This window comes from Harpia harpyja, chromosome 16 (assembly GCF_026419915.1).
Source record: "Harpia harpyja isolate bHarHar1 chromosome 16, bHarHar1 primary haplotype, whole genome shotgun sequence".
Taxonomy (NCBI): domain Eukaryota; kingdom Metazoa; phylum Chordata; class Aves; order Accipitriformes; family Accipitridae; genus Harpia; species Harpia harpyja.
This window is the reverse complement of record NC_068955.1, coordinates 29240527-29260238: the sequence shown is the minus strand read 5'-3', so window position 1 is coordinate 29260238 and position 19712 is coordinate 29240527. Positions and strand designations below refer to the sequence as shown.

At 39.4% G+C, this 19712-nt stretch overlaps 1 protein-coding gene across 7 annotated transcripts in view; it reads left to right on the top strand.

Annotated features, from left to right (window-relative positions):
* Positions 1 to 19712, top strand: part of NAV2 (neuron navigator 2) — a 427333-nt gene that overhangs the window by 285685 nt on the left and 121936 nt on the right. For 4 of the 7 annotated variants that reach the window (XM_052811152.1, XM_052811147.1, XM_052811149.1 and 1 more), the window contains exons 5-7: positions 3166 to 3433; positions 4977 to 5045; positions 8296 to 8453. In XM_052811152.1, the coding sequence (XP_052667112.1) occupies positions 3166 to 3433; positions 4977 to 5045; positions 8296 to 8453 (495 nt within the window). The remainder of the gene's footprint in view (positions 1 to 3165; positions 3434 to 4976; positions 5046 to 8295; positions 8454 to 19712) is intronic. The other 3 variants (XM_052811153.1, XM_052811148.1, XM_052811151.1) reach the window with 1 other exon arrangement.

The window sequence follows — 19712 nt, the reverse complement described above, 5'->3', positions numbered from 1 at the left end:
AAAGAGGCTAGCGCAAAGCGACAGAAGCAGACACCCACTATCTTTTGGGGTGAATAGTACCTGCGTATGACAGCCCGATTTTCTGGCAGGATAGATGCAAGCTAGGGAATGTGCAGTGATTCTTCATTTGTACTCCAGCTAGCCAAGTTGGCTAACCAGTCTAGTCCACGTGAACTAGTTCTGTTTTTTCTAGTCCCATGTGCTTTACAGAAACCGATGCAAACAAACTTGACTAAGTAATAGTGATAGACTATTTTTCTTCTTCTTCATCGGTTTCCTTTGATCTGTATTATGTACACAATGAGTAGTTTATGATTTGCAGAAATTTCATTCACAAGTGTTAAAGGAATCAGATAATGATATTTCTCTACTAATCTATCCGGCAGACCTTTCTTTTCTTTACCTTTTCTTTGTCCTGAACTGTTTTGCTGTTTAGTGGGGTTTGGTTGGTTTGTTTTTTTTCCAATTTCCACTGAGTCCTGTGTATTTTTGTGAAGACAGAGCAGGATGATTGGCAAGCTCCAGTGGTAGAAGTTCCAGCTGTAGGGGAAACAAGCAGCAAGGGAGATATTCCAGGATGGAAATTTCCAAAGGGTAGATTTGTGGGGATTCTCTGAAAACCAAATTCAAGTTTCTTCTCAAATGTCTAGAGTGTTTGTTTCAAATATACAAGATGAGTCATTTTTGGCTCCAAATTTAAAATGGGTGGGTGACATGCTTGTCCGTATCTAAGTTAATATGTATATTTAAGCTGACGCATGGGCTGGAGGGGACTTAAAGCAGGAAGCAGTTGAGATTGCGGTGATGGGCAGAGCGCAGTGAGGTTGAAGTACTCTGAAATACTCTTTTTGTACAAAGTGCAGGGGCAAACTGCCAAGCAAATTACCTCAGTCTATCTTTAAGATAAGAGAAGCAGAACTACCTCTGAAAGTCCCGTTTGAAATATTTTGCTGAAAATCCAGAGGGAGAGAGACTGCTGCTTTTGAAACTCATCAAAGCTGTTGTTCATTTGATTATTACTTTTTGGTCACCTTAGAAAAATGCCAAAAGCAGGTTACTCTTCTGATAAATACAGCAGAAGACAGCCAGCCATAGAAAGCAACAGGGTTTAGGTGGGTTATTGTTATACTCGCCTCTCGCTTCAGATGGCAATCAAGTCTCCATTTCCAATTTTGTATAGCTTTGCGAAGTTTAAACCTGCAGACCCATGGTAATTTCTTTTATCTTCTGGCGCGTATTTGTGCAGTTAAGCTTCCCAGTGCCTCTGGGTCTGTTTCGTTATGCTTCGGCCTGTGATTAAGTGCTACTTTCCTTACAATTCCCGTGAGTAATTTGAGTTCTTTACTGAAGATAAGGAGATCCTTTACTGTGCTTTGGTGTCTTTTGTGTCTGTTTTACTTTATTGTCCATTTCCATCCCTGTTCTCCCTTGCAAAACACGGGCAGATTAGAGAAGGAACCTGCCTGATGGAGATGCTGACGGCAGTGGGAGAAGACTAAGTTTGTGGCATGATGCCGCATGGGAGCAGGAGTGGACCGGGAAAAGGGGAAACGGGCAGGATTCTTTGGGACCCCACTGTCCAGGAAGAGACTAAAATTGGTTGAGAGAACAAAGGAAGACAGAAAATGGCTGCTTAAGGGCCCTGGGAAGGATAATCATCTAAACGGGGGAATGGGGACAGTGATGGGAGAGAGCGCTGGCGGAGGGGCCAGGCTGCAGGGAGGAAAAAATGGGTAAGGAAATTCAGTCAAGAAGTAGGAAAGGAAAGGGGAGAGGGGAAGGGGAAAGGGAAAGGAATATCCTGGGTCTGGGTGATGACCAGGACCACTTAGATAAGGTCTAGGAGTCTCTGAGGAGATGGGCATGGGCCAAAACAAAATTAAGGAAGAAAGTAAAGTAGACTAGCGGCTAGGAAGAAAAGGTAGACTGAGGCGCAGGTAGACGAGGAGACCAAAGCTGGAAGCTGGCGTAGAAAGGGGAGCGAAATTTCTAAGCCGTGAGCCCGACAATTGCTGGGTAAAGGGCTTGACGTTAAGAACAGAAACTTTTTATACAGCAAAGATGAGCAATGTGAGCAGAAATGTGGCTTGAAGAGGGAATAAAGGATAGAGCCGGGCCCATTACAAAATCAGAGCAATGTTTCAGTCAGAACTGGAAACAGAAAATTCTGGTTCTCACCTTCGTGCTTGGCCACTGTCTTGCCACATGTCCTTTTTTTCCCCTCCTTGCACTAATCCACGTAGAGGGATTTAAAAGCATAGGGCAACAGTGAGTTTTATTAATTCAAGTGGTCTATATAGTGCACGCAAAAGTTCAGCTGTTTGATGTAGCGTAGCTTTTTTAATTCCCTTTTTTAATTTAGGAAATTAAACATGCTAAATAATTAAGTCATGGCACGTTATTAAGGTTGTCTGCAAGACTGAATTGGCGTTCTTGCATATTAATTATGATACAGCAGTTATCTGCATGTCCTGACACATGTCTTTATCTTCGTATTTCTGTTTGGTTTTACATTTTCACATTTGATGTTGCATAGAAGAGCAGGATGACTTTTAGGAATTGAAACGTTTATTCGTTCACTGTCAAGCTGTCTTTAGGTACTTAGGGTATCCATTCTGTGTCGGCTTGTGATAGTATCAAACTAGTAATTATCTGTTCTAATACAGCTATTTCACCCAGCAATCATATTTTCTAGTGCAAAACTTCCATCAGATTTTCTTAGTGGCAATAATTAGTCTGATATTCCAGAAATGATATAATACTGTGTGATAACCGAGTAGTTTCTCCTCCTCATGTAAATTGAGGACTGAGAAATCATTTACAGTGTGCTGGTTTTAATACACTTCTTGTTGTGGGGTTCTTGTTTTGGTTTTTTGGTTACCTTAGTTTGAAGGAACTATCTTTTTAAGCACATTGGCGTTAACGCACACTATGGTAAAAAAGCGAGATGTCGTGCGGTCACCGCAGGGGAGAAATTAGTTATTTATTTGTAGTTGGTGCTCACTGGTAATCAGCTGTAATGCTGATTAGCTGTGCAGAAAGCCTGCCGTATCCTAAAGGAACTGAGTTCAGATGGCGTTACGAAGAGTGCAGCGGCTGACCCGCTGTGCCGTTGGAGAGAAATGACTAGTGGCTGACGAGTGACTTCTGCACCTTGCCTTACAGAAATCAGGAATGGGAATCTAAAGGCCATCTTGGGCCTTTTCTTCAGTTTATCTCGATACAAGCAACAGCAACAGCAGCCACAGAAACAGCAACCACAACACCATCCATCCCAGCAACCTCCCCCAGTATCCCAGCAAGCAGGGCCTCCATCCCAGTGCCAGGTCGGGGTACCGCAGCAGCAGGTACCGGCTTCGCTCCAGACTCTGTGCCAACAGCCCCCGCAAGCTGCGCCGCATCAGTTCAAAGCACAACCAGAAATGCAGTCCAGGTGGGGAAATTTCCTTTAAGTTGGTTGGTTTGGGGTTTCTTTTCGTTGTTAATTTCTTTTTTTTCTTCTTGTTAAAGGTCTTCAAAAGCCAAAGAACCTTCTTTCTTTAGTTCTGCTGTAGAATAAAGAGTGTGTTGGAAATGGAATGCTGGGTAGCAATTAACTTCACGCCTTTGGAAATCAAAACAGATGTGCTTAAATATGTTCTCAGTGCTGGAAATACGCGGTCCAATGGGTGTAAAATACCTGCTAAACCAAATAACTACAGTATTTTATAAGGCTGTTTTTCTCAGTATTCCTTTTGCTTCTTTCTACTCGCAAAGCGTGTATATTGTTGCCATTACAGAATATATACTCGGGGCATGTGAAAACCAACTTCGGTTCTCAGTTTACAAGAATTTCAGTCCTAAGGAGTGGAGGGCTCTGACAGCGGTTAAAGAAATAGAGCTCATCACGGCTGGTGACAGTCAAAATCAAATCTAGGCTTATTGGTCAAAAATAATATGCTGCTGGCTTACATGAAAAATAATTTTCACGATTGGTGTTTGTTGGTGCTCCTAGGTCAGAATACAGAGAAGTAGAGGGAGTCTTTGTCCCTCGAATGTCTTTAATCCTAGGGGTGCTCTTTCCATGTTAGAATAAAAGCAATTTATGAAGGCAGTACCACCATGAATACATGTACAGCCTTCTGCTTGTCTGACCCTTCCACTGCTAAGAGAGTGAGGGGTTTAGTAGGAATAAGTGGGCAAGATTAAAGGCTGAGGCCATATTTGCATAATTACTAAAGTTTGAAGGCTTTTTTTTTTTTTTTTAATGAATATCTCAAATTCGGTTAGGGCTTATTTGTGTTAAAATAACGCATATTAAGGTGAACGCTAGCTTAAGTGTTGCTTTATGAGGGATATAAACAGTTTAAATGAGGCCTTCCAAGTGAGGGTACTGAGAGGTTATTTGTTTTTTGCTTATGTCTGTCTTCATGAATCATGCTCTTTTTGTCATGTAATTGAAAAACATAGTGTTGCTACAGCATGTATAAACTTGTACAGGAAATAATTACTGTAAAACAAAGATGTATTTGAATATTTCTGTGACTTTTCTGTCAAAAACATGCAGAGAGGCATGGGACCATTTGAATATTGCTTTGATATTTTCAGTCCATTGTGTGGATTGTGCTGGCTTTCAAATAATTTAAAAATATCTAACCTGAAGGTCTTAAAAGTCATGTTTTCTTAGTATATACTAAAGTGAAATTGCTCAGCTTCTGCAGAAAAATACATATAATAAAAGGTTGAGAAAGAAAAGAGTAATAAAATTGGGGTTTGCATGCAGAATTGCATGTTCATTACTGTATAAAAATTAATTCATTTCAGATTTTAGGAATTTTGACATAAAGTTATACTCTAGGCAAGAAGTTGTTTTTTTTTCCTGTGAAATTCATAAAAACTCTTTCCTCCCTAAAACTAGTTACTAAGTTCGGTGGCTTAAAAAAAGAAAAGTTCCTTTGTTCAATGTTATCTTCCGCTTTTTCTTTCCTGTCATACAGTGCATCTCCCAGGGACTCATCTCAAAGCAAAATCATCCGATTCACTCTTGGTCAGAAAAAGTCTTCTAGGTTAGCATATCTTCATCTTCTGCAAAGCATGAATAATCCTTTTGCAATATTTCTGGATGCATGTTTAGGGTTCCTGTTGAAAGTAGTTTGGAACTAGGCATTTTACAAAGAGCTGAAACCTGGAAGTGCGAGGTGGATTTTAATTTTTTTCTTTTTTTTTTTCAAGGTGTGGAATGCATTCTGGCCCGCAAGAAAATAATTTGGTTTTCTTGTCCTTATGAGCTTTTGCTTTTGAGAACAAAACATGGTTCTGGGAGTTCTCTCCCCACTGTACACATCTGTATTAGTTGTATTTAGATCTGCGTTATTCAAACAACTAGTATCAGGCTATTGCCTTAGCTAGTAAGGGGAACGTCATGTGAACCACGCAAGCCCAAACAGCACCGTGTGGGTCTGTCTCATCAGAGCTCCTGCATTCCCCAGTGCTCTGAAGCTGAGCACATCTAATCTCCCTAAAAATGATTAATAGGTATTTCAGTCTATTTTTTTTTTTCCTGAATCCCAGCATGACTTGCATGCCAGCTCGTATGACCATCTCGTCTCAGCGATCATAAGGGTTGCTGTGTTATTAATGCAGTTATTAATCATGTTTATTTCTACTAGTATTATATGTTAAAATGTTTTACTAGAAATTTTTATATAGTTATACGTTGGTAAACTATACTGTACCATTTTTGCTAGGCTTGTGAACTATTAGGATTTTTATTCAGCTTGGCAAGTGTGTATAGATTGTTAGTTCTGCTGTATAATTTGGATTTATTTCCTCCATCTTATTTCTTTTATGACAACAGTGAAGGTCTGCAGTATAACCCCTGTTAAAATGTCCCATGTTTCCTTTTCATGTTCTCTCTTGCTCATAATTATGGCTTGACAGTTTGTATTTGCCTAGAAGAGGTGCTGAAGTGCAGTAATGGAGAGCATTCTCTGAGCTCAGTACCTTGTCTCTAACACCAAGAAGCTAGAAACATTTCCCTGAACCTATTTTTTTTTTTCCCTAGATTTCACAGGCACTGCTGTGAAATATCTTGACCTAATGCCAAAAGCGGGGGCTTAAAATCAGTCAGTTAAACTAGAGGGGGGGGGGGGAAAGTCTAGGAGAAATGATATCTTCTTCAAGAGCGTTTTTAGCACCTATTTTTTTTTATTCTCTGTATGTTTTTATTGGCAGTGACAACACTGACTTGAATTGAAAACTTGTCACTTCTTGAGTGGTCACATGGCTTGAGTAGCTTTATTTACTTTAAAATGTGACAGATTTGCAAAACCTGGGTGGGCATGTGTGGAGAGCCTTTTCTTACCCATCGGTCCAAGAACATTATCCCTTCCCTCCTGCCAGACTCTGCTAGAAAACTCCCCTCCCAGTACTGGGGGCTCTGGTAGCCTTCCTGGGGTGGTTGGCCCATACTCGCAATCTTTTATCACTGGGTAGAAACTTTCAGCTGAGGTATCTTGTGCGTCCGTCCTACCTGGAGAAAACCTAGCTCGTTTCCTATTAAGCAAAACAAACTCTTAATGAGCTTTCTTGTCTTGGTGACTTCCAAGTTCTCAAGACCAGTGTTTGTCCCCGGTTTGCCTCTGCTTCTTCCCGTGTAGTCTCCTCTACAGCGGATGAAGCATCTCTGGGATGATCTCATTTACACCTTGCCGCAGTGATGAGTATGTACAACTTCCTAGCAGCCCCCAGTGTTGAAAAAGGCTGGATAAATTGAGGGGCTCGTCTAAAAGGCTTCAGCAAAGTCAACCTCAGAACCATGATGTGCTGCTGCCAGATCTGTGGTGGTTTGAGCTTGTAAATTAATTTTTGGTTTTGTATTTGAATGATGCCCTTATGTCTTATCCTTGTTTGAGCTTTGAAAGCATGTGCATGCAGCTGCTGACATTTTTGCTCTTTTCCTTCACGTTTCTTTTCATATTTCCTATTTCTTCACTAGTCTTGGAGAAGTCAGTTTATTTAGGAAGCCCTGCCAGACTCCTTCTTGGCTTCTCTTCCTCCCCCGAGGCACAACGGTGATTTGGTCGCTTGCATCCCCATTCTCTCTGACAACTGGGTCTTCTTCACTTTAGCCTATTATTGGCACAACTTATTTAAGACAGCTAGGTTTTTGTGGTTTATATAAAGAAGTTTTAAAGAGATTCTACCATACAGAAAATGAAGGACGGCAAAGAGCGGTCCCTTTCAGTGCTACTGTAGGTGACGTGAACTGGTTCTGTCTTTTAGTCTTTAACGTGATGTCCTTGCTTTTCAAAACAGTGAGCTGTTTCCCTAATTCTCTTCAGTATGCATTTTGAATAACTACCGGATCTTTCAATTTTTAATATTTCATCTATTTGGAATGTAGAAGTATGTGCTCATTAGTGCACAAAATATAGTACAAACTTGGAAACTTTATGTGTGAACTTTGATTTTGAAGGACTCGAGCACACATATTGTTCTGAGATGCGACGCCAGTGGCTTTCCTAAATCTGTCAGGCTTTTTAGAAAAGTCTTCCCCCTCCTCTTTTGCCTGAAAAGCATGAAAGTAGTATCCCTCCCTGTCTACTTACTCCGGGATCCTAACTACGTTTTTTTTCTAAGTAAACAGCTAAATCTTGTAAATACAGGCTACGGTAAGGAAATGCTGGAAGAGATTGACCCAGTTTAAACCAGAGGCTTATACCAGCTCACTGATAATGTGGTTGCCCTAAGAGGGGGCACTTAAGCTTTGTGTGATGTTTATAGGCTCAAATAATTAAACCAAGTTAAAGTTTCACTGGGCTTGGCTGCTAGGCTTTGTAGCTTTCAGAGCAGAGACATGATATGCTTCTCTACAAGGGAAAAGGCAGCTGTGTTCTGTCTCATTGTTATTTCCAAAATAAGGGTAGCCCTTATGTGGCCAGCATATAATAAAGTGTCCAGCAATCTAGTTTAAGAACAGTAATGTCTCACTTAGTCTTAACCTTGTACCAGTGGTATTGCTCCACCAAATTTACTTGCAACTATTTCTGATTCACAAGATTTATAGCAAGTGACCATTAATTTCGGTTCAGGGGTTTTTTTCTCATGTAAGACGATTCAGACTGTAGCTTCTGTGATGTGTATTTTTCATCTAGGATGATTTTTTTATTTGTTCTTATAAAAGAACAAGGACCCTTATGAGTACATACTTGTGGTATTGATCCTTTTTTTTTTCAGCTTATGCATGGTATTCCATAGTTTCTTTCCCAGACTGCTTTTTGAATATATTTAATCGAATTGTAATTCTTTCATCAGACTTCCAGGCCCCACCACGAGGGTGTCCGCTGCAGGCAGTGAGGCCAAAGCTCGTGGTTCTATTAGTGCCAACAATCGACGCAGCCAGAGCTTTAACAATTATGACAAATCTAAGCCTGGACTTCCCCCTCCAACACCAACAAGTAGCAATGACAAAGGTAAGCACTTGAGATTTTGGCATCCTCAGATTTTTCTTCATACTGGCTTCGTTCGGGGAAAATTGAATTTTCCATTAGGCTCCAGAAGTTGTAAGACTATCTCCAAGCTGTATGTTGTAAACATGACATTTACAATCCAAAAACCAGCTGGCTTTTCTTGAAAAAGGTGTAGTCCTCCTTGAATATAACTGAAGTTGTGACTTGCTGTCCTGGAGGTACATGCAAAAAAAATAGCTTCAAGAAAAGCTGGCACTGGTGAAACATGTTTTTTCATTTTGCTTCAAACACAGATAAGGGGGAATGAATTAATCAAAAAATAAGACATTTTGATGAGTAGTTTGACAGGAATGGAAAATGACCACTAAAGATTTCATCTGTGTTTTTATATGATAAATAGTACCATTTGCTTTCCTTTCCTCCACTATTTTGGAAGATCTTTTAAGTTACAGAAGTACATGATTTAAATCTAAGCTCAACAATCGTATAGCGTAGGGTTTGAAGGCAGGAACATGTTATAGTTTTATAAATGTTGCAGTGAAACTGTGTCTGTGGCAGTGCATCAGAAATGCTAAGTACCGTGTTCTGTCTGAAGCAGTGCTTTTTTGAATGACATTTACTGACTTTGTGTCCATTTACTAAGCTAATAATCTGACAGCATTCATTAGCTTGAGTTTGCAGCTCTGAGCTCTATAATGCGGCATTTACCGGTGGAGTTTGGGGGGATGCGGCTGGTGAGAACTGAGCGAATCGCTCTAGTCTGATACGGTCAAATTGTTGGCATGGGCTGGCAGCTAATTCTGTATCCTTAATAAAGTCATTGCGCTTACGAAGATAGGTCAGCGTTGGGTTTCAGTATGATCTTCTTGCAGCGACTTGGCAGTCGCACCCTTTAGGCTCAAGTCTCCTTGTTGTCCGTGCATAACTTCTATTAACAGTAATGAGGATTTTGCTTGAGGGAAAAATCCTGGTCTGGTTCAACTTGCCTGTGGTTCTCATGCTTGTTTCTTTTCAGGAAATTGTGTTCTTCCTTCTCTAGAAACTGTTGTCCTATGACTGCATGTTACTAGTTTTTGGAATGTTACCCTATCTAGCCATTACAGCCCAAAACCTCATCTTGTGATGATGGCAGTGGAGGGTCCTCAGCACCCTCCAAGGACTTTCTGAATCACCCTGATCAGACCTTGTATAAGAAGAAAATTGAATTCACCGCTGAATAACGTAATTATTATAATTATATTATGCTTTAGCATAATATGCTAATAAATTAGCAACATTCTACCTTCTTAAATCCATGCTTACTATTTTAGAAGGTACACTATGTAAACAGTAATGATTTAACTGTAACATCAGCGTGTAATAGTCATCCCTAAATCTGAGCTGGATCTGGCTTTCAGTTAAAAGAACAAGCTGACAAGTTATGGCATGAGCAGTAGAACTGATGAAACCTTGTTTTCCTGTGTAACACCTCCCAGTCTCCCTCTGTCTCCTCCTTGTCCATACTCTCCTCTTTTGCTCATGTCCCATAACTGCTGGACCGGGGAGACGCGGTGTGGGATGAGTCTCGTCCTGAAGCATGTGCTGGTTGGCTAGATGATCCCTACCCGCGGATGGGTGGTGTGCTGTTAGGCTGCAGTGAAGAGAGAACTTGAATAATCTTGGCTTTTTCTCAGTTTACTTGACTTTCCTTCTTTAGTAATCTTGGTACTGGCTTCAGTCTTTAAAAAAAAAAAAAAAAGGGAAAGAAAAAAAAAAAGTCCTCACACATACAGGGAAATAACAATCATTTGTCAACTGAGTAACTTAAATACCAACTGCTTTTAGGCAGACAGTTCCATGAACCCTCATTCCTCATTGTAATCCATCTTTCCAGAAAGATAAACTGGTCGCTGAAGAAGCATACAAGATTATCTGCTTCCTATGAATATTACAAATGACTGAAAGAAACAAGGTTGCTTTTTAGGTTGACAGCCCACATAAGTTGCATTATTAAATACTCAGATTTTTGCTCTGGTCAAAATTTCCAGTCATAAATTACAGTCTTCAAAAAAAAAAATAATGAAGGCTTATGTAAGTTGAACTTGAACTTAAAAATATAATCATGACACAAAGTTGGTCTGCATCCATGAGAAACAAAAGCAGTTGGTCTGACAAATTTTTGGCTTATTTTAAGTTAATTGTAACGTCGCCAGACAAAGTTTATTGTCAAAGCGCTAAGACAATTCAAGTTTTCTGACCCATATCCTGTATTTTGCCGAAGGAAATGAGACTTTCATGACCATGTTGTGTGCCAGTCTTGGTAAGTTTTCATCTCTTTACCCAGTACTAGCTCCGTTGCATGTTTTTGGAGAAGGAAACGGGAGAAACAGAAATCTGCCTGTTTTGGCAGACTGTTTTGGCGCGAGTGGTCACTTTGTGATGGAAGGTAGCCTTCAGTGTATTATGTTTGCATAATTTCTTACAAAAGTAGGTTGTAATTTTCAGCTTTTATTAATCTGCGGCCTCTCCTTCCAAATGTAAATTGTCTTGTTAGTCAATCGTCTGTGTCTTGTGGCAATGAAAGTGCATTAATTGAAACAGAATACATCAGAAATGAAAAGGACAGTAAATGGAGCATGGAGGAATAGCTAGCTACTGGAAAATAAATAACCTAGATTTTTTGAAAGATTCCATTAATCAATTAATGATGTGACCACTGGTTTTCTAGAAATCCTGGGAAAAGGATTTATGTAACATCAAAAATGATTACGCTGTTGCATAAAAAGAAGAGATTCTTGGATGCATGCACGTTTGTTGTGAGATACGTACGTACTCTTAGCAAAGGAGCACACATAAAGAGATGCGAGTCTTACTTCCCCACAGCTTACACTGTGTCTTCAGCATTTTATTTTGCTTTCTCAGTCTTTGCGTGCTGTCTGAAACCAGTTTCAAGATGTGGAGAAGAGATACGTCTTCTCTAGTACGGATGACTTAGATACCTAGTTCAGTCCTACGGACACCTTCTTTGAGGTTAGAACCTGATAGTTTTAACCTGCTTTTTGGAGTTAGCCCTACAGTTTATATGCGAGATTCCCTTCAAACTTACACGAATTTCGGTGCCCGCATTCCTCATGTCGTAAAATGGTAATGCACTATGGTACAGTTTTTTATTTATTGTCACAGTGATTAGCCATTTATAATTGCAGTAGCGTTCTAGGCAGGGTATTTTAATGTGTGTAATTGCTGTTACAGGCTTTTTTTCTTAAGAAAAATGCAATTAAAATCTAATTGCATTTTTGGATTGTGGGGGAATAATGAGCCACTCAGGCTTGTGATTTTTTTATGTCATCATAATCCCTTCATACAATTGGAGCTTTTTAATTCACTTCTGAATTGTCAGTTATTTAGTCCATGCATATGCAAGTATGTATACCTTTGGTTTACTTTCTTGTCCTTTAATATCCTTTAACACCACTAAGTGTGCTACAGCATGAAGAGTTATCAGCCGCCTCCCAAGGTCTCTACTGACCTCGTCTGAATTATCAAAAACATTTCTAAGGAATGTAAAGAGGCAAATGAGCTTTGCGTTTCTATGCCTGTATGGAAATTATTAGTTACTGGTTATCTTGAGGCTCCACGTTACCATGTCCTTCTAATTGTCTAATATGATCACCAAATAAAAAATAGCCAAAATTTTATTTGCGCGTGCAATTTAGAATAAAGAAATCTACTTTTTGTCCATGGCAAGAAGGAGCAGAACTGTGCCCTAGGTAGTATGAAGAATGAAACTTAAATACTGGAGCATACAACTTCAGTAAAGACTTTGATACAGTAGATTTTCTTGTGAATTTCTTTGTGTTTTGCTTAGCTACACACAACGGAGAGTCTTTTGAGACATGCTTTGAAAGCAGTCTGCAGTTCTGCAAAATGGTGGGTATTTTTGATTAGCTCTGAACACCCTCATATATGCACTATCTTCACTGATCTTCAGGCACTCTGTTTTCATTTTGCAGTCTCAAAAGTCTGGTAACATTGTATGGGAATATACTGCTTAGTACTTCCTGATTTGTATCCACGGTCTATAAAATCCCTGAACTTATGAAGCTGTAGGAAACATCAACTTAATATGCCATCTCCAGTATATTTATGAAGTGATATAGTAATGACAGGCTTACATGCCTTCTTTTTAGTTTTTATTTCCGTTTTGTTCCTCAAATTTTATTTAAAATAATCCTACAGAGGGCAGTAGAAGTCTGTGGGAAAAATGACCTTTTTCCTTTGGATTGAATGTTAGGTAAAATGTCAGTAGAAAAAAAGCCCTACCAGGCTTTGACCATTTCCACATGAGATCAAAGGAAATGTTTATTATTCAGATTTGTGAAGAAGGCAATGCTAATGATGTCAACTTTCACTTAAATAGGTAGTATTAGAAAAAAGACAAAAAAATATATATATATACAGATTCATGCACTCGGATGAAATAAATGACTGTTTTAATAGCAGCATTCTTGCAAACTTAATTGATACAAGTCTCATGAGAGGGCTCTGAAACCAGATACTGCTGACTCAGCTGTAATCTTAGCTCTGCATGTCTCGATTTTCAGGTGTGAATATACTATACGGGCAGGAGAGTAAGAAAAACACGTGCTCCTCTGGTTGATACTCCTTTTCTTTTATTTCTTTCAAATCTTGGCTAAACCCTTTTAACTTGGAACACAGTGTATATTTAATCACTGTCTTTTAACATGTAAAGGGTAGTCACTATATTCACAAGGATGCACAGTGACAGAACAAGAGGCGCACATTCCTTTAGGGGAATTTCTGTCAGGCAATAGGAGTAAAATTCTTCACTATGAGAAGGATTAAACATTGGAGAAGTTTGTCCAGAGAAGTGGTGGAATCTCCCTTGCTGGAGGTATTCAGGACTTGCCTTGACAGAGCCCTGGACAACCTCATCTAAGGCCCTGCTTTCAACCGAAGGTTGGAAGGAATGACCTCCAGAGGTTTCGTCCAACCTAGACTGTTCTGTGATTTCTACAATTTAAATGTTTGGTTAGTTTCTTAGAGTGTTAAAAGTATACTGGACATTGACAATTATCAGTGATTTATTTAAGGGACTCGGTGACGGGGGTTGGGGGGAGGCAAAGCAAAATTGAAGTGTGCTTCAGGACTGATAGTTCTACCTGTTTAGAAGAAGCTCTAATATTTTGTAAGTGTCCTACATGCCTGCCTGCCTTAAACGTTCCACGTTTTCCCCTTATGTTGACGCTCAGTTCTGGTCTGTTGTTGTGCAAAGGTGTGCGTATTGCACTGTGGTGCCGTGATACTCAAACCAGTCTGCACTATACCCATTACAGACATATTTACCCTACTGACACAGCTAAAATACTTCCAGTACAGAGGCATAGAGACAGAGGGAAGTACGGGGACCTGCAGATCCCAAAGAGACAGGGTCTCATTGCAGTGACAATTTTGCATGGATCAGAACTGTATGGAGCCAGCAGTAAGAGGCTAATATTACTTGAGTCCAGCTCTGAGCTCTGGCAGGTATAAAATTACCACGTTTAGAAACCTTTAAATATTATTTCCTTTTAAAATTTTTATTAAGTATAAAGTAGTTAAATAGGAAGAGATATTAAGGCATTTCAAAGGACAGCTAAGGAATTTCTTTCCTATAACTTTTTAACTTCGTGTTATCAAAATAGGACCGACTACCAAGTTAGTAAAATGTTAGCAAGGAAACGTAACCTCCACTCCGCCGAGCAAATCAGCCTTATTGGTGTATGGTTACATATGCCAAACGCGTGCTAAAAATGTGTGCGCTTTATATGTGGGCGGTTATATTTATCGGTACAGTTCAAGAGGGCATGGCATATCTTGTCATAGCTTTAGTAGGAACGACTCTTCAAAGTTAAATCTATATAGCTGCAATGAGATTTTTACACTAGACGTATGACAATCCACGTGGTGCTGATTCCTGGAGGTGCACTGCTCAGAAGGCCGCCGGGGGATTCTCTAGGGTGCTTGTACTTACCTGTTGTCTGAATTAGATAGCAGACACCAATTAAAAAAAAAAAAAAAAAAAAGACAGTAGTTGTATTTGTCCAGAGTTGGCCACAAGGTAATCTTTTATTTTACTGAAGTTGATACAAACCATAGTTTTTTATGTCAACTTTCCTGTGAAATCCATATTTGTTTATTTAAATGTCCACTTGTGTAAAGAGTAGAAAATCCTAAATCTGGAACCGAACCACTTGAAATTTTTCCTCCTAATGACTCAAATGTTTCATATTAACTCCTGCATTGATACAAAAAGTACGTGGGAATACACTCTTATGGCTTGGTTTTACGTGATACTGAGCTTGTCTTGAGCTAAGTGTCGCTTAAAGTCATTTAAAAAAAAGTGGCAGATTTGGATTATGTCAAACTCTCAGGTTCAATTTAAAAATGCTACTTTAGAAATAGAGGGGAAAACTCTTGTCCTTACGAGCAGCAAGGTGAGAAGTGTGCATAATGAGATCAGAACTCAGAGTTCTTGTGGGTAATATCTTGAATGCTAAAATTTTCAGCAGTATTCAGATGGGCTTTGAAAAAGAGAGACGCTGATAAAACATACAGAAGAGCACTGCATAATTAGAGGTTTGGAAAACTCCTTTGCAGTTAGGTATTTAAAAGGTTAATTTATGTTCTTTGCTAAAAGAAAGGTTACTTCCTTGTTATCTACAAGATACATGTAGGTAGTGACATTTATAGTAATAAGGATTCTTTATTACCTCGACAGATAGCATACGAGTATCCATTTGTTTGGAATTTGAAATTAGCCCAATTCAGACCACAAGCTGGATAGAAATTTTAAGAATGAGGATGATTAGCCGTTGCAAGAGATTAAATCGGACGTAATGAGTCAAAATTTAATATTTGCCCAGAGCTGATGTTCAGACAGAGGTTACAGTTTTGGCTCAAAAATTACTGAGTTAAATTCCTTGAACCATATTATCTTTAACATCAACTCAGATGATCCTAGTAGTTTTCTTGAATGAAAAATCTTTCATTTAAACACATGAAATTGGAGGGCAAGCCCTCTTCTGTAGCTGCACATAAAATCAGATGAAATATTTGATGTTCTGCATGACTGGGTTTGGCTCCTGTACCGAGTACAGGATGGTCAAGTGATGTTGCACAAGCTTCCTCACTTGGAACCCTCATGTTCTTTTTAACCTCATGCAGTTTTTCCACTCCAAATACATTAATAATAATAAACAGAGACGAAACCCAGGCTTTTGCCTTTGTGCCAAATAATAGCATAAGAATTTTTAAAAAGTGGTGATAAAAGAGATCCGAGACTGGTAAAGCATGATAGAAATTCCTGTTAGAGAGTTAACGTTTTATTTTTTTTTTTACCCGTTTATAGTAGCATTCAGCGTAGAAGCCTGAATGTGAAAGCGAAGGCTTTTTCTGGCTGCAGGTAGAGGGATACCTCTCATGACAGCTCTGGCCCGGGCGCTGGGACATCGGATTCGATTCCTGTGGCGTGGAGCCAGCTTGACTTGGGGCTGGCAAAAGGTTACTGGGATGGCTGAACCGTCTCTTCCAAGTGGAAGTTATATATATGGCCAGCCTGTTCCAGTGCTCAGTGCCGCCTCGTCTCCCCCTCTTCCTGGCCAAAGAAAAAGCCATTCCTTTCCATATGTAATGGTTGAGGTGATGGGGATAACAAGTGTTGTATTTAAAGCAAACAAAAGCACTAGCTGTTTCTGTTCGGTGATGATGGAGTTGTCAGCTACGGTGTGAATGTTTCAGAGCTGGACGTGGTAATGACCAACCTGGGCTGATGTGAACTCACGTCAAATGACTGTTGTCCTCTGGAAGAAAAAAGTTTAAATAAACAACTTTTATTGTCCCCAGTTGATACCAGCTGGATTATCTACAGCTCATAACCACTTTCTAAAATTTTTCATTCAGCCGTAGGAGGCAATAATAACACTCCAGTGTTGGTAAATCGATCTCTTTGGGCCTACAATAGCAGTTGTCCTCTGTGGTTTTGTCCGTTTTAGTAATCAGGCTAGAGGAGTTATTAGGCAGGATTGTTTGGCTGAATAAGAAGAGTTAAAATAAAAGCAGGACCTCTAGATTTGGTCTTACAGGTGGCTTACTGCAGAGCCTGTGCCGGTCAACTCCTTGGTTTTAAGCATCGAGGAAAGTTCTTTTGTTGGCGTTGTACTGAATAACTCCGGTTTTCAAGCTTCATCAGCGTCTGCGGTCGATTACTGTCATGTGCAGAAACTAGCTTGAAGTAACAAAGGGATGTTTTTTGGAGAGCCCGGTAGGGACACTGTCTTTAAACCAATTTGAAAACTACTTGTGGTGTCCTCCTGGTTTGTTTAAAAAGTCATTGCAATGCTGGGAGCTAATAGAAGCTACCAACGATATAACAACATATTTCATATATATATATTATATAATATATATAATATATATAGTGTATATATATGTTATAACAACATATAACAGTTGTTATATATATATGATATAATTATAATATATATGTGTCTATAACAGTTGTTAAAAATCTCAGCATTTTGAATGACATCTTTTACTAATCAAAGACTGAAAAGTCCTGAAGCGTTCAGGTGCGCGGTATCTAATAGAAGAGAGAGTTCGTGCAAGCCCACAAAGTTAATTTGCGATGGGGAGGACTCCCTGGTTTTATGGTGCTTTCTGTTGAGTCAGTCACTGCAACATCTGGTGGCACACAGACGTGGTGTTAAATAAGGCAGAAATGTGAAATATTAAGCCTGGTATCTCGACCAATGTCCTTTATAGGCTATGACTTTCGACTGAGGACTCTGCTATACTGAAGTTGATATTGAAAAGGCATTGACCCTTTTGGTACAAACTGCCGGCTCGTTACTGAAATCGGATTTAACTGTGCCAATGGAGACTAGAGCTGCGCCCAGTTCTGCGAGGCTGCTGAGAGAGGGTGGGGGAGAAGTGGAGTGAGGAAGGCTTTTGAAACCAGGAGCAGCAGCAGAAAGATTTAATAGTTTAGTAGAGACTAGGAAAAATACGCGGAGTTCCTGAGATGGAAAGGTTCCTCTCCATATCGATGAAGAGTGTATGGATGTCAGAAAGCTGGGAAATGATTTTATAGAATGAAACAGTTGGCTCATGCAACAGATAGCAGTAAGTTAAAGGTTTTTGGGGTTTGTTTGTTTTTTTTAAATTTTTTTTGGCAGTTATAACTTTCTTCATGACTGAAAATTGTGTCTGTATAGATTTAGAAAAAAGTTCCTTCGTTTGACTTTTTGGAGTACTTTCACTCCTGTTCTATATTCATCTCAGTTTTAGTTTTCTCTTTAGGTTTGTCTTTCTTTAGAAAATTGAATGAATCTAATGTTTACTTTTGAAGTGTTGACTTGGTAAGACTGTGCAAAGGTCACTAAGATCAAAAGGACTGCAGAAGTGGAAAAGGTTTTATTTTTTTAGAGAGGCCTAAGTCTATAAAGTTTGAAACCAGTTTACCCACACTTTCAGATTTTCCCCGGGAAATAAATGTGACTGGCCTAACAAACTGAGAATATGATAATTTAACAAATTTCAGTCATTCCACCCTTTAAAAAAAAATGTACAAGTGTTTCATCTAGGTCAGGTATGAAGCAAACAGCATATTCTGCTCAGTGTTTAGGATGCTGCCTCCGTGCTCATCTGTGCTGGCGGTTGAGAGACGCTCTGTTTTTACTGACTGAGGGTTTTCCATCTAAGTCAGACTGATGATAAAATAAGTTTACATAATTTGTCTTGACAAATCCATAACCAGAGTAGTTGGTATTTTCTATTGTTCTGCTGTATGCACTACCAAAAAGCAGATGCTGGAATAACCCTATCCAGTTTTCTAAATATAACTTGCATTGAAGAGATTTACCAAATATTCAGTGTGATTTATTTTGCCTTGAATATAGTACAGTGATCATGAATTTGATGTGGCCAAGAGAAAAAATAAAAACAGAGAGAGAAAGGAAGGAGGAGAAAGGAAGGAGTGTGGGATAATCAGAAAGATACTCTGAGAAACCTGGTGGTTTGTTTTGTTCTTCCCGGGAGAATCTCTAGGGTTTTGCTCGTCCCTTAGTCTAAAACTACTTTTGATGTCCTTACACAAATTTGAGTCATAACTTTGCAGTGTAGATATGCCTTCTGGTTTTACCTCTGTTTAAAGAACTGTGTTTAAAATTATGACAAGTTTGCAGCATGCATTATACATTTATAGAATTGCATCTGTAAATAACCTGGGGAGTCTGTGCTCCAACTCTGAAGGAAAATCAACTGTACCTATACCTGAGAGGTGTTTGCTAGTCTGCTCTGAAATGTCTCATGACAGGGACTTGACGATCTCCGTAAGTGTATCCCTTCCAGTGTCCCTTTGGTCTTAAAGGTAGCTTTTTCAAAAAAATATAAACCCAGGATTCTACTTGGCTAAAAATTAAGCACATTGTTGCTGCTCTTCCTTGATCGCTGTCCTGTTTATAATAGTCTTCATATATTTGAAGGCTTACAATGTCTCCCCTCAGTCTTCTTTCCTCTAGACTAAACAATCTCTACTATTTCAACCACCTTCTCACAGGTTCTTTGTGATAAATCGCGTATACATCTCGATGATCTTGTCTGGCCTTTTTCCAGTCTGTCGGTCTCTTTTAGAGGGGTGCTGGGGCTAGACACAGCGCTCCACCTGATGCCTTACTCTAGCGCTGAGTAGAATAATGACATTCTGTGTCTTATATATGATACTCATAATGCATTCCTGAATGACGTTATTTTTTCCTTAGTGTCACACTAGAGAGGTGTGCGGTTGTGGTCTACTGTAACTCCTATTTCTTTTCTGCAGTACAGTTGCATAGCTGATTGTTTGACCTTTTATATTTAGGCATTCAATTTCTCCTTTCTAAGCACAGAACTTTTCAGCCAACTTCAGTGAATGTAATCTTAATGACTCAGTCTATTTCTCCAATTTACCAAATGTATTAATGCCTCTACATTCCCCGGACGTAAGGTTACTGGCTTATGTCATAAGATGACCCTCATGAACGTCATTAGCATCAAACAAAATACCTTCGGGCAGTTGAGAGAGAGAGAGATGCTGGGGTATTGCCTGCATCCTTCCACTTTTCTAATCAAATACATTTTTTGAAAGATTAGCTCATCTTAGTGAATCTTTAGTGACATATTCATGTTGGGTATGTGCCCATAAAACAGCTTAAAAACTGTCAGAATACAACAAGCAGTATGGCG